General features: G+C 36.3%; 1 protein-coding gene across 1 annotated transcript; it reads left to right on the top strand.

The window, feature by feature from the left end:
- Positions 1–1,693: 1,693 nt before the first annotated feature.
- LOC111990476 (anaphase-promoting complex subunit 8) lies at positions 1,694–5,471 on the top strand. Its single transcript, XM_024022250.2, has 4 exons — positions 1,694–1,900; positions 2,430–2,736; positions 3,624–4,874; positions 4,989–5,471. The coding sequence occupies exons 1-4, from the start codon at positions 1,815–1,817 to the stop codon at positions 5,076–5,078; spliced, it is 1,734 nt and encodes a 577-aa protein (XP_023878018.1). The 5' UTR covers positions 1,694–1,814; the 3' UTR covers positions 5,079–5,471.
- The last annotated feature ends 8,958 nt before the right edge of the window (positions 5,472–14,429 follow it).

Genomic DNA, 14,429 nt, shown 5'->3' with positions numbered 1-14,429 from the left:
TTATAAGACTTGCACCTCAATCTCAATCTACTTAACATTGGTAGCAGATTCAACACTGCAAATATTCATACTTGCAAATTGTAGCTCAAGTTGGCCAATATCGTCATCATCTTCATCTACAATACAATATTTAACTTAATGTACCATGAAAGCAAATCAATAAAGAATTAAAATTGTATAATTATGACTATAAAAAAATTAAATTACCTTCAAATCCATATAGCCAACTTTTAGTACACAATGTAGCTTCCACATTCTTAGGTAAAAGACGTGATCGATATGGAGTAAGAATTTTTTTTCCTAGTGCTAAAACTTGATTCAGAAGCAACAGTGGTTACCGAAATGCTTATGAGATCTCGTGCCATTAAAGAGAGCTCTGAAAACTGATTGTAATGCTCTTTCCACAAAGAGAGAACTTCCAACTTTGAATTTTTTTTTTTTTTTTTTTGTTAAGTCTATGCTCTTCTAAATACAAGTCCAACTGAGGTTTTTTGTTTTGGCACCACGACCACTTTCATAATGATCAAATTCCTAATCATTAAAAAAAATTGCAATGAAAAATAATACCACACAACATTACAATCTTTATTATTAAAAAAACATAGCACAACATATACCAAACAAAATGCAATTCACTTACATCATCTTCCTTGCTTTGTGTGAAACTAAAAAAGTGTGGAATGTGTGAAAGTGTGAAAAGAAGGGCATAGGCGCAATAGACAAGAGTAGATGAATTGAACTAAGGAAGCTTTGAGGCCCTTTGTGGTTTGGTTTGTCACGTTTCAACTTTCACGTTTTTGCATTGTGCCTTTGGCTTTGGACTATAGCTAGTATTGAATGAGATTTTTTTTTTTTTTTTTTTTAATGGTTGTCTTGACAGTCTTGTGTTGTCCTTGTCTCATTCTCTCATGTCATGTTTGCGAAGCTTAGCTCTTATTGGTTGTGATGAAGCTCAAATAGTCATTCTCTCATGTCATGTCTTGCCTGTTGTTTTACTTGTTTATATCTATAATATATTGACTGTTGGTTTTGGTACTTTGTGCTTTATGCACCTAGTATCATGACGCGGTCTAAATATTTTTTTAGCAATTTTTTTTAATGGGTCGAGTCATAGGTTATCCAGATCGTGTCAGGTTGACCAGCAAAAAAAATCGGGTCAGGTCACGAGTCAATTTGTTTTTGTTTCGGGTCAAAAAATTGGGTTCAGGTTAGAAAATTCTGACATGTATTGCCATGTCTACTCAAAATAGTTAGTCGGAATTTACCAAAAATATAATATTATATATAATTAAATTGAGCTGCACATTCACAAATATATTAAAATGTTGAGGCTGACTCATTTAATAGCGAGCATAAAATATATTATAACGTTGATTTAAGCTTAATTTGTTTGTTAAACAAGTGAACAAAAACTTAGGGGGTGTTTGGTAGAGTAGTTTGAAAATTGTTGTTTGTAATTTTTTGAAATATGTGTGGGTGAAAAAATGTGTTGAAATGCGTGAAATGCTGTTTAAAAACTAAAAAATGTTGTTTGAAAATACAAACCAAACGGGCCCTTAAACTTGGATTTAAGTTTTTTCGTAATTAACTTGGATCATTAATAACGCTACTCGGGCCAGCCCACCACTAAAGAATAGAGAGTGAAAGACCCACAAAACAGGTCAGGCCCTCGGCTACTACTTTCAAAAACCTGGGCGCGGAACATGGCGCACGTTAGAGGCAGCCACAGTTTGATTTTTTTGGAAAGGTTTTTATTTTTGTGGTTTGTTTTTTGAACGAACAAAAGCACAAGCAATTAAGCTTTGCACAGAGAGATGAATTCAAAAGAGAGTTGTAGAAGTGAGCTCCGCATTGCGATTCGTCAGCTCAGTGATCGTTGCCTTTACACTGCTTCCAAATGGTATTCATTTCCAACTCCAAACCCTAAAACCCTAAACCGCAATTTCTCTCTCCATCTATGGACTTATTATTTTTTTGAAAAGTGCTTTTGTTGCTTCTGTTCTGAAAGCACTACTTCATATACTTGTTTTTTTTCACATAGATTAATGTTCTTTTGTTTGAATTCTGGTGTTTGTGTATCTAATTAGTGTTAAAGTTACTGTCTTTCCATTTGGTAACTAAGCAACTTGATCAATAGGAAAACGAATAGTCATAATGTAAAACCCTATCCAGAATCTCTAATTTAACTAACCCAAGTGCATATTTTTCTTTTCTCTTGTCAAAATTAATGTAAAAAAGTAAAAACCTTGTTTTTTCAAAATTATACTCCTGCTTTTTTAATTTTCAGAAAATGGGAAAGTGAAAATATATTGCTATTTAGATACCCCATTTGTTTTTTTTTTTTTTTTTTTTTCCTTGTTTTAATCATCAAATATTTGTTTTATTTTATATCCAATGGATTTTGATTTGTTGGGTCTATGGTAATGCAGGGCAGCAGAACAGTTGATGGGTATCGAGCAAGACCCGGCAAACTTCACGCCTTCAAACACGAGATTCCAATGGGGAAGCTCAAGCATTCGCAGGAGATTCCGCACGAATGAGATCACTTCAACACCCATTGCTGGTGTGTCGTACGTGTCCACTCCTGTGATGGAGGAGGATGATGCTGTGGATGGTGACTTTTACCTTCTGGCTAAGTCTTACTTTGACTGCCGAGAGTACAGGAGGGCTGCTCATGTGCTACGGGACCAAACTGGGAAGAAATCGGTGTTCTTGCGTTGTTATGCTCTTTACCTGGTTTGTTGCATACTCTTCTAGCTGTATAACTTATATTGTTCGTTCTGTTTTAGATTGGATATTATATGATGGTGGGTTTTGATGCATTAGGAATGAGACTTGTTTTCCTCATTGTGTTCTTTGTTGATTGTAGGAAATAAACCGATAAGAGATTCAATTTGGTAGGATTTAGGGAAAACACTAGTTGGTTGAGGATGATGGTCTTTAGAATTCTTATTTTGAAGCCTTTTCTAAATCTTCCCTTTTTTATTTGGGTGGCAGCATGTAAAGTTGTCGTCAATGGAGTTGAGTCATTACTACCCAAGGTTAGTGGTTGGTGCTACAAAAAAGTATCAACTATGCAATAATTGGACTTAATACCCAGAACCAAAAAGAAGAATGGAATAATGAGGTTTTGTTTAGATGAGAAATGGTGGCCAGACATGAGACTTGCTTCAATGTTTGATTTAGGTGTGTTATCCCTTTTTCAGGTTTGAATTTTGGGCTAAGTGCCTACAGTTTTGCAATGGCTGCAACAAAGACTGAAAATACTTATGCATAAATTTGATCACTAGCAGCAAGTCATGAAGGGTGCATAATTTCTCTTGCCCACCCAAATTGTAAGAAAATTAAAGAATCTCATGGTATTTGTGAGATAGCAAGGGGTTGTACAGTTCTTTATTTTACTACTTCGATAAATTGTTGATCTGTTATGAATGGCGTTAGAGCTACTTCTATTTATTGTTCTATGTTAGCATGTTAATATAAAATTGTAAAAGTAACTAGAAGTTACTCTAACAAATGGCATGATACCTGTTGATTTTCAAGGATATATGGTCTATTAGATCTTTGTTTTTTCTCAGAAGTTTTATATGTATAAATACTCTTATTCTCATTGTTTCATTAAGGCCGGGGAAAAGCGGAAAGAAGAAGAGGTGATAGAACTTGAGGGACCCTTAGGTAAGAGTGATTCTGTGAACCGCGAACTGGTCTCTTTGGAGCGCGAGTTGTCAACACTACGCAAGAATGGCTTGATTGATCCATTTGGATTGTACTTGTATGGTCTTGTTCTCAAAGAGAAAGGCAGCGAGAATGTTGCTTGTACAGTTCTTGTTGAGTCTGTGAATAGCTACCCTTGGAACTGGAATGCATGGTCAGAGCTGCAGTCTTTGTGCACTACAATTGACACCCTGAACAGCCTAAATCTCAACAACCATTGGATGAAGGACTTCTTTCTTGCCAGTGCTTACCAAGAAATTAGGATGCACAGCGAATCTTTAGCAAAATATGAATATCTACAGGGAACTTTTGGTTATAGTAATTACATCCAGGCTCAAATTGCAAAAGCCCAGTACAGTTTGAGGGAATTTCAACAAGTTGAAACAATATTTGAAGAACTTCTAAGAAATGATCCTTACCGAGTCGAAGACATGGATATGTATTCCAATGTGCTCTATGCAAATGAGTGTTCTTCTGCCCTGAGTTACCTTGCCCATAGGGTATTTATGACTGATAAATACAGGCCTGAATCTTGTTGCATTATTGGCAATTACTATAGTTTAAAGGGGCAGCATGAGAAGTCAGTTATGTATTTTAGGAGGGCACTCAAATTGAACAAAAATTATCTGTCTGCTTGGACACTTATGGGTCATGAGTATATTGAGATGAAAAATACTCCAGCTGCTGTGGATGCCTATCGACGGGCTATAGATATAAATCCATGTGATTATCGAGCATGGTATGGACTAGGACAAGCTTATGAGATGATGGGCATGCCATTCTACGCCCTACATTACTTCCGAAAATCTGTATTCTTGCAGCCAAATGATTCTCGGTTGTGGATCTCAATGGCTCATTGTTATGAAACTGATCAACTTCACATGCTTGAGGAGGCAATTAAGTGTTACAGAAGGGCAGCAAATTGTAATGACAGGGAAGCAATTGCCCTGCACCAACTAGCAAAGTTGCAATATGAACTCGGGCGTCCTGAAGAGGCAGCATTTTACTACAAGAAGGATTTGGAGAGGATGGAAGCGGAAGAGAGGGAAGGACCAAATATGGTAGAAGCTTTGCTTTATCTTGCTACGTACTATAAGACCCGGAAGAGATTTGAGGAGGCAGAGGTGTATTGTACCCGTCTTCTGGATTTTACTGGCCCAGTGAGTTCTTAGTATTTTGTTTCCCCCCTTCTGTCAATGTTTTACATAAAACCCCATATCACTAATTTTTTGAATATGAATCACTGATTTTGCACTTTTTGTCCATGATTGCAGGAGAAGGAAACAGCAAAGAGTTTACTTCGAGGAATGAGAACAACACAATCTGGTTTCCCTTCGATGGATGTTGAGCACTTCTCTCCCTGAATTTTTTGTTTCCAAATAGATGTACATGTATGCCTCTACTCCCAGTTTCTGGCTTATGGAAATTGATGACTGATAAAAAGCTTGGGATGAGATCAGAATGCAACCATATCTTGAACGCTGCTGAACAAATTGATGTATTTTCGATTGTAATCTAATTAATTATTTTCATAGTGGGATAGATGCTGCCCCAATGGAATGTTTCAGTCTGAATGTGGTGCTGCAGTTATATAGAAAACAAGTTTGAAGTTTGGAAAGTATATTTCTTCCTTATTTGGAGTTGCTGTACACTAGAACTTGATTGTTAACTTGAAGCCCAATGTAATTCTTCTAAAGTTTAATCTGTTGTGATCGTTCATCAATGTCATATAAGAAGTAAGAATGCTGTTCTTGTTTTGTGTTCTCCATTTCATGAGACATTTTGCAGCTATAAATTATAATGAATTTCTTAATCTCATAACTTTAAGTCTCTTGCTTGCTTACTGTCTTCTTCTTCTTTTAGGTGGGTAGGTAGATTCGGTGGTTAAGATGTTGCTTTGGAAGTCAGGATCCAAATGATGATAAATTTTGTACACATTCAGTTGCATAGGGTTTTAAATTGTCATGAGCCTATCTGGACAGTAATTGTGAGAACAGGCTGGACCACTTTATGATAGCTATAATGGTGTCCAAGGAAGCTCTGTTCTTCAGGTGTGCTGTTTGTGCAGTATTCCTTTTCCTTATGATTCTTCAGAGGCACGTGTTTGATACCATCTGCAAAGTGCAAGTGAGAGAGATGACATGGGGACTAGCTATGGTAGGCATTTCTCATGCAGAGAACTGTGAGAGGAATTTCATGCACTTGTAAGATACTTGATACTCAAAATGATTATAGTTATCTTTAGAAGGGACTAGTCAATAACTTTTGTTACTTGATTTGTGGACTTTACTTTTTTTTTTTTTTTGGGGGACAAGTTAGATTTTATTACCAAAACACAATCTACAACACGTAGCAAAAGCTGCTGCATACAAATGGAGCAGACCATCACATCTTTGAGAACACTACCCAAAGTCAAACACTATCCAATACGAGCCAGCTAGGTTACATAACATCAGCCTAACAACAGACTCAAGAAATAAAATTGGAAAGAATACCCCATCTGCATCACAACTCTGTTGAAAACAGAGTTCTTAAAGCTCCATTTAAACTCAAGTTGTAGGCAATTGCATTTCTATTGGATAATGTCGATGATGACTACAATCCCTTCCCAACTCGAAGAGCCAGATTAATTACAAATCATCCCCTACCTTACCCTTTCAGACACCAGAGAAGTTACCTGTCCACACCTATCAGTGGTCAATAAGAATTTAGAACCTTCTTCGACCTGGTCCTAGAATCACTCCCTCTTTGAAGCTCCACCAAAAATAGTGGCAGGCAAAAGCATGCATTTCAACATACAAATTCAAAATTGGAGTGACCTTTTATCCATTTCAGCCCTTTTGAGCACAAAAAACAGTTGACATGGGGTAATTTTTGAGGTCTAGTGTTCGTTGTCATGGTTCCTTTTGAGCTTTTGGAATAAATCAATTTGTCTTGCTTTATTATTCGTGACCTTAATTTGCATTCAGCTAGGGACCTTAGGAAAAGTGTACTTGTAACCAAATCAAAATTAATAGTTATGAAAACTTCCCCAAATTCAGAAAGAGCAGCAGTTATCTCCTCACAGACAAATTTATGATAATTTAAGAGAATAAAATTCCCATATTGATAATGAATGATCTCATAATCTCATTCGTGGTTGAATTTGTCCCACACTCCCATGATGACTAATACCTTCTTATTTTATATTGGTCAGCAGTTTTTTCCCAAATCTATGGGCGTCTTGAGACTCTTCAGTTGAGAAAGTCCAGCTTCAATGAAATACAACTTGAGACTCTTAAGTTGAGCAATAATAAATCAAGATGGAGGGGACGAAACCCAGCTCAATGTCCCCAAATGGTACAGACATTTGAATGAAATACACATCTGCCAATCAATTTAAAACAGGTAAAGAACCACATGAAATTTTCAAGAGGTTGCAGTTAACCTATCTCACATATAAAATTCAAGTTTAATTTATTCACCCAAACTTATAAGTTCAACGACATCCACTAGATTCCAATTTTAACACAATTTTCATTCACAATCAATTATACTAGGGTTCATATCTCCACTTCGTTCTCTTTATTCAAGAACTTAGCTTCGATTTGGGTCTGTGAAGAATTTGTTGATGGATAGCATAATTTCTGGGGACTTGTTGCGGACAAATTTTCTCAGGAAATGCTCAGCATACATCTCCCCCTCAGCAAAGTTGTCCAGCACTCCAGCAGCCCTCTTCTCCTTGCTCACCCTGATATAAAGAAAAAAGAAAGCAAAACTATATGTCACCTTGTGATTTTTCTTTTTTCTTTTTGAGAAACAAACACGCACACATACAAGGGAGAGGGAGAGGAGGTCTAACACAAAGGCGCACTACAACTTCACTCAAAAGCTATGGTAATTTTTAAGGGAGGGTAGAGCAAGTTATGTTACACACAACACACTCTTTTAAACAATGTGAGACAATTATCTTTTTTTTTTTTTTTTTTTTTTGAGAAACAAATACACACACACACATAAAAGAGAGAGGAAAAAGGATTTTAACACAAAGACACATCATAACTCCACTCAAAAGCCATGGTAAATTTTGAGGGAGGGTGGGGCAACATTATATAATCATATTATTAGTAGGTAATTAGAGTGTAGTCTCGTGCATATGCACGGGTACAATTAAAAGCAATCACAATTATGTGGTTCAAATTGTACATTTTTTTAGAAGAGGTTCAATATACATGGTATTAGCTTAATTACACTTTTTATGAATCATACATTTCTAGGGGGTATTTTGGTAATTTTTAGGTTTTTGAGGTATTATGATTATTTTTTAGGTTTTAGGAGTATTTCGGTTATTTTTTAGGTTTATGGGGTATTTTGGTAATTTTCAGGTTTCAAGGGTATTACGGTCATTTTTTAGGTTTCAGGAGTATTTTGGTTATTTTTTTATTTATTTTTAAGGACGGTATATGTTGATGCATCTATGACAGTCTTTAGCACAACATCCCTTCAAGTGACTATGTAACTCAAATATGTATGTGTGTATAAAACAAAGGAAGTGTAATTTAGTTCATATTGAGCACTAAAATAATGGCTGAATTTATGAAATTATGATGCACAGACATATAGATACCACTAAAGTTTTCATGAAATTGTATGGTGGGATGTATAAATGGAACAATTTAAATTCTTCATTCTCAAAGTCAAAGTAGCATGCAATTATACATGGAAAAGTTTGAATAGTAAACTTTGTTCATTCTATGGTGGAACATTTCAAGATGTAAAATTTCATAACTTAGCAATGATCATGGAATTTATTTCAAGAAGAAATGTACTGATGCTAAATATCTTTATGTATATTGGCATAAATTCTAATGATTTTTGAATTATGAAATTTTACAAACTTGCATTCCTTGAATAACTGGATCCTTTGACCCAAAAATAATGCTATTAGCATATTTTTTAAGAGTAAAAGAGTAATACTACAGACACAAACTATTTTATAACATTTTTACAAACTGTTAATATGGAAAATTCTTACTAGTCCTAATAAAGGCCTATCACTAACATCACATTTTTACTCACAATAGCTATTTGAAAAATGCTAAAGCCACATTAGCAGTTTGTAAAAATGTTATAAAATAGTTTGTGTCTGTAGTATTACTCATTTTTTAAACCATTTTATATCTAATGATATTGACAACTCTAAAAGTAAAAACATAAAATGTTTTATACATTTTATTGACTGCTCTAAGGAGCATTTATAAAATTAATTTCCATTAGGAAACTAACTGTAGAAAGTAACCATTACGCACCCTTGGTGTTGTCGACGCCTGGCCTTGATCGGCTGGAAAACCGCTTGGCTTTCGTTCAACCACCCGCCGTGGCGACCACCCGCGCGCACAGGGCCCATTGGAGGCCCTTCTCGACAATCGGTGTGATTCGCGCGAAACTTCGAGTGCTCTCTCTCTCGGGGGAGGAAGGTAGGTCTACCTTTGGAGGTGTGACAGGAATCTTGGCGAAATTTTAGGTGATGACCAAAGGTAACTGAAGTCGCCACCAATCATTAGGTTTTTCTAAGGTGTGATTAGTCACCTATTTCTAGTTGATTTTATTACCTATCCTAGGTAAAGAAAAATGACATTTTTCCTAATCTAATGTGGAAGGCAAAAAAATCTTGATTCTTGCGTCCAGAAGTTTGGTTACGTGTGGGAAAGGTGTTAGGCACCCTATAACGCCTGTCTAAGGACAGTTCTTTGTTTTGATAAAACCTTAATTTTCGGAGATTGGTAGTAAAAAACATGATCTTGGCATTGACTTTTGGGGCTTTGCATGCATGGAAGGCTTTAAGGTTTGGCTTTTGAATGGGTGTCGTCCCAATCTATGCTTTCCTATAGCATTTGGGCAAAGTAACAGATTTCCATAGCAAAAATCTGGCGACATGTCCCCTTACTTTCACAGCGAAAATTAGGCATTGCTTTGGCTTAGGTGACATGGACTGTGACAATCACATCAAAAGGGGCGAGTAGGTATATATATACATACATCATACATAATACAAGCACACAGAGCAAGAAAGTAAATGCTTACATCCCTAGAGCATGGCCCAAAATATAGGTGCAGGGAAGTAAACAGGGGTCGCCATAGTCTAGAGATGAGGACGAATGGTACATGGTATGATATACCTAATACAACCCGTCTAAGAGAGAAATTAGGGAGGAAGGAAGGGGGTTTAAAAGAGTACATAACCAAATGGGAGAGGCTAGACCCCTAAATCTACTGAACATAGCCACTTGGCTTATATCCACATGCTCGCATCCTCGCCCTTTTTGCTTGCGCCTGGGAGACCGTGCCCTAACTCCATACGCCTTCGCTCCATGTGTGTACATGCAGAGGCAAAGACAAGAAATCAGCAGACAAGCAATGGAAAGAAAGAGATGCGTAAAGCATATGAAAGAGGCATAAAGAAGATAAGCATGATAGACATGGCAAGCAAAGAAACAAGAAAGGAAGCAAACAAGCAAGAAAGCAAACAAAAGGTGGTGTCTGCGAGGGACAAATGTAGGTTTGGATCGAATGTCCATAACTTCATTGTGTTGAAGCATGGACGACATATTAGCAAGTAAGACTCATGCATGGACATGTAAGCAAGCGTGTAAAGATGCATAGAAAACCAACAAGTGGCGCGAACAAACATGGAAAGCATAGCATCGCACAGAGCGGAAAAGGGAAAGATACACACGGAGTAACCCAGCATTCGGAGATGCTTCCCAAATGGTCACATCCAAACAAGGCCTCATGGGCATCGGATGTAACCAAACAAGATCAAGCCCGCAGAGGGTGTTAAGCATGGCAAAGCCTAGAATAAGAGAGGCTAGTACAAACATAAAGCATAGAAGCAAGCAAGCATAGACATGCAAATAGAATGATCCAAACCCTTTGAAGTAGGCCTTGGTGTATGGACGATGACAAAGACCATAGGGTCTAGATTGGGTTCAAAGCAATAGTCCAAAACACAAGTGTCGAACCGTGTGCCTTACTGATCCATCTAACAACCAATTGGTGAAGGATGAGGGGGCACAAATCTTTTATAGCATTCGATCATAGACCAAGCCCATTGGTATTGGAGCGAATTGTGAAATCCCTCACAATGCGGCTCCAATGACTTGAACCTATGACTAGGCTCTGTTACCACTTGTCGGACCGTGTGCCTTACCGATTCATCCAACAACCAATTGGTGAAGGATGAGGGGGCACAAATCTTTTATAGCATTCAATAGCAGACTAAGCCCATTGGTATTGGAGCGAATTGTGAAATCCCTCACAACAAGAAAATGCGATAAAAGGAACAAAATGGCTACAATAGCATATGGTATGACAAACAAAGCCTAGGCCTAAACACATAAACATGGCAAGAAGAACGCAATCATATTGATCTAACATGGGAAGTAGCATAGAGCATATAGAGAAGAATACCTAAGCATGCAAGCATGTGATAACATAGATCTAGACATATAGGCATAACAACATGTATGTAAACATGTAGATCTAAGCAAGGCATGACCAAAAGTGTGATGTCAAGCATGTAAGCATGTAGATCTAAACAACAATACAAGGAAAAGATAGATCTAAGCATGAAAACATGACATATGACATGAAAACATGTAGATCTAAACATATAAATATGTAAGGATGTAAATCTAAGCATGTGAAAAAAGAATCCAAACACATAAACATGTGAAGACAAGGATCTAAGCATATAGACATGTAAACATAGGCAAAAACACATGGGTCTAGACATGTGAGCATGGCATAAAGCATAAAAGCAAGCATAGGGACCCATAAATCTACGCACGAGCATGGAGTTAGGCATATAGACTAACATAGAACATGTAAATCAAGCCATAAACATGGAAAACATGGAAACTTGTAGATCCAAACACAAGCAACACATGGAAAAGATAGATCCAAGCATAAAACATGGCATAAGGCATAAAAATCCAGGAGATTTAAGCTAGAAGCACAAATAAAGCAAGATACATGCTAAAGAAAGCAATACATCATGTTATTCAAGCAAAAAGAAAGGATAAAAAGCTTGATGAAACTTTATAGGAAAATGAGTATGGATTGTAGCCAAAAAGCTACATCCATACCCTTATACTTCAAATCCAAGGTATAGAACCAATGAGAGGAAGATAGAGGGTATGAACACTATCTTGTATTTTTGGAGAAGAGAGAAAAATCAAAAAAATTTGATGCGTTTTTGTGTTTTTTGGTAGAGAAATATGGTGAGAAAAGAGAGAAAAAAAATGCCTAGAAAGATGCCTAAACAGCTCCCAAAACATCTCCCCTTCAATCTGAGTTGCCAAGAGCCTTTTATAGGCCCTGGCACACTTTTTGGGGCTTGGCACACCTTGTACGTGTGCCAACGGCCCTTGTTGGTGCACCGAGTCGAGCCAAGCTAATGTCAGCAATTTCATCCTTATTTACTTTTTCAGTTTTGACTTTGGACGCACATTTGGAGGTCTTCCTGGACTCGTATTGAGTTGATCTTGGTGTCCTTGGAAGGATACGGATGTCTAGTTTTCATAAAACTGAAGACATTAAAATTTCAATAGTTGGATCAAAAGTTATGACCTCGGGAATTGTGCTGATGCGCATTTCACAGTTTTCTCAATATCTCAACAGTTTTAACTCTAATTTCGACTCATGAAGTTGGAATTAAATTTGATTATCTTCACAATGGCATTGGTCTCAACCTATTTTGACGACCAAATCAAGATTAGGGTTTTTAGGGCCCATCGGGAGTCAACTATGGGTCAAACTTGGTTAAAGTTGTTAAAAATCTTTAAGAAGCTTTGATTTTTATATAAAACCAAGAAAAATATTGTTTTGTGAGGATTTTGACCTTGTTTGACCTTTGGTTAACTTAGGGTTGACCAGGAAAATTTTGGTCATTTTAGCTAAAAAATGCACTTTGAGCTCTCCGGTGTTCGAATGGGTTATGTCATGCCATTATATATGCTCTCTGGACCCCATGGAGAGAAAATGATATTTTTGGGTTTTTCAGGGTCCGGCACACAAGTTGAGGGCGGACAAAATTCGGTATCAACAGGCGTGATGGTCACTTCACAAGTATTAAATACTTGTAGGATGTGGGGGGTAAGGGCTAAGGTTCAAGTTTCCATGAGGGAGCTTCACACACATATACACTTAGATTACGCTAGAGTAGAATTTCTATATTGTATAAAAATAAATAAATTAAAATAAAAACTGTAGAAAGTAAAAACATATAGGAGTATTCACTAACTTTCTTCATCCAAAAATTCTTTAACTTCAAAAATCAAAACCAAATAACTTTGGGTTTAATGCCAAAAGCATATATATATATATATATATATATATTTTTTTTTTTAAATAATTTATACAGGCAATAAGATTTGAATCCACCTTTTTAGTGCTTAGAATTATGGCACACTATAATTCTATTAAGATAATAAATATCGGTTTCACTTTTTTCTAACACAGAAAGTTAAGATTTATTATCTTTGGCAAAGCAATAATATTTGGCTTCCATCTTTCCTATCTTAGCAAGATGTAATAGGAAAGAAAAGTAATGATATAAAAAGCCATAATGCTTGAATATCAACTAGGATGTTATCAAAATATCAATTGAAGACACAAATGGTCTGTTACAATATTAGGAAAGGTAGTAAAACCCTTTCTAATGGCCATAAATTGGATTCAAGATCATAATATTTGCTGGTATTTGGCCATGAATATTTTTTATTCCTCTTTCTTTTACTATATATTTATAGTGTGCTTCGTGCATAGGCTGTAGATTTTTAAACTTCATAGTTGTAAAAAATATTTAAACCCTCATTTGGATAAGTGTATCTCTTTTGATTTCTGTGACTATTTGAACCAAGTAATATGAGATTTACACTATTCTTGTGAAATTATTCACTATTTTTGGTGTAGTGATGATTATGGTAAGTTTCTAAAAGAATTTCAATTGTTTATGCATGTATCTATTATCTTTATAGTTGACATCTTTAATAGGTGCTTTGCTTAATTGGAACCATTCCTTTTTTTAAAGCAAATTTTCTAGAATACTTTTCAAAAATTAAGTTATGCAATACCAAATTGTAAATCCACGATTTGATAGCTATAATTGTTTATGAGAAAAATTTTATGCCTTATTTGGAGTCACCTAAATGATAAGACTTTAAGATCTTAGGCAATACTATAGGGAGAATCAAGCCATCAAATGTACTTGAGCGATTATACTCAATGGATGGATTAGTGGGTTAGCCCATGGAATGCATCCATTTACCATTCATTTATGAGAAGCATTTTTTTTTTTTGGCATGTGTCCTTCACCGGGAAAATGATGAAGGTGCTCCAATAGGGTATCGTATGGGAGGATTCCTTGATTTGAGTGATATTTTGGTACGGTACTTGTTGTCCATTACTCCAAATTGAAAAGACCCTTTATCGGATAAGGAGCTCGATAGATAATTTTGTTTTCCCATGTGACGTGTCAAACTGATGATGCCAAAATCATTAGTTGAGTCACTCGTCTAATCCAGAGCATTAGAAGATCTTGTAGGACTTGCAAAATAAAGGAGAGATTGATCAAAGAGACCACTGGGTTGTGCTCGATGGGAGAGCCTCCGATACTTAAGTTAGTATCAACCCATATCTTTCATATATAGATAGTATTTTGTAGTAGTTTTTGA

This window comes from Quercus suber, unplaced genomic scaffold (genome assembly GCF_002906115.3).
Source record: "Quercus suber isolate HL8 unplaced genomic scaffold, Cork oak 2.0 scaffold_331, whole genome shotgun sequence".
NCBI classification, from domain to species: domain Eukaryota; kingdom Viridiplantae; phylum Streptophyta; class Magnoliopsida; order Fagales; family Fagaceae; genus Quercus; species Quercus suber.
This window is presented reverse-complemented; position numbering and strand designations above follow the sequence as displayed.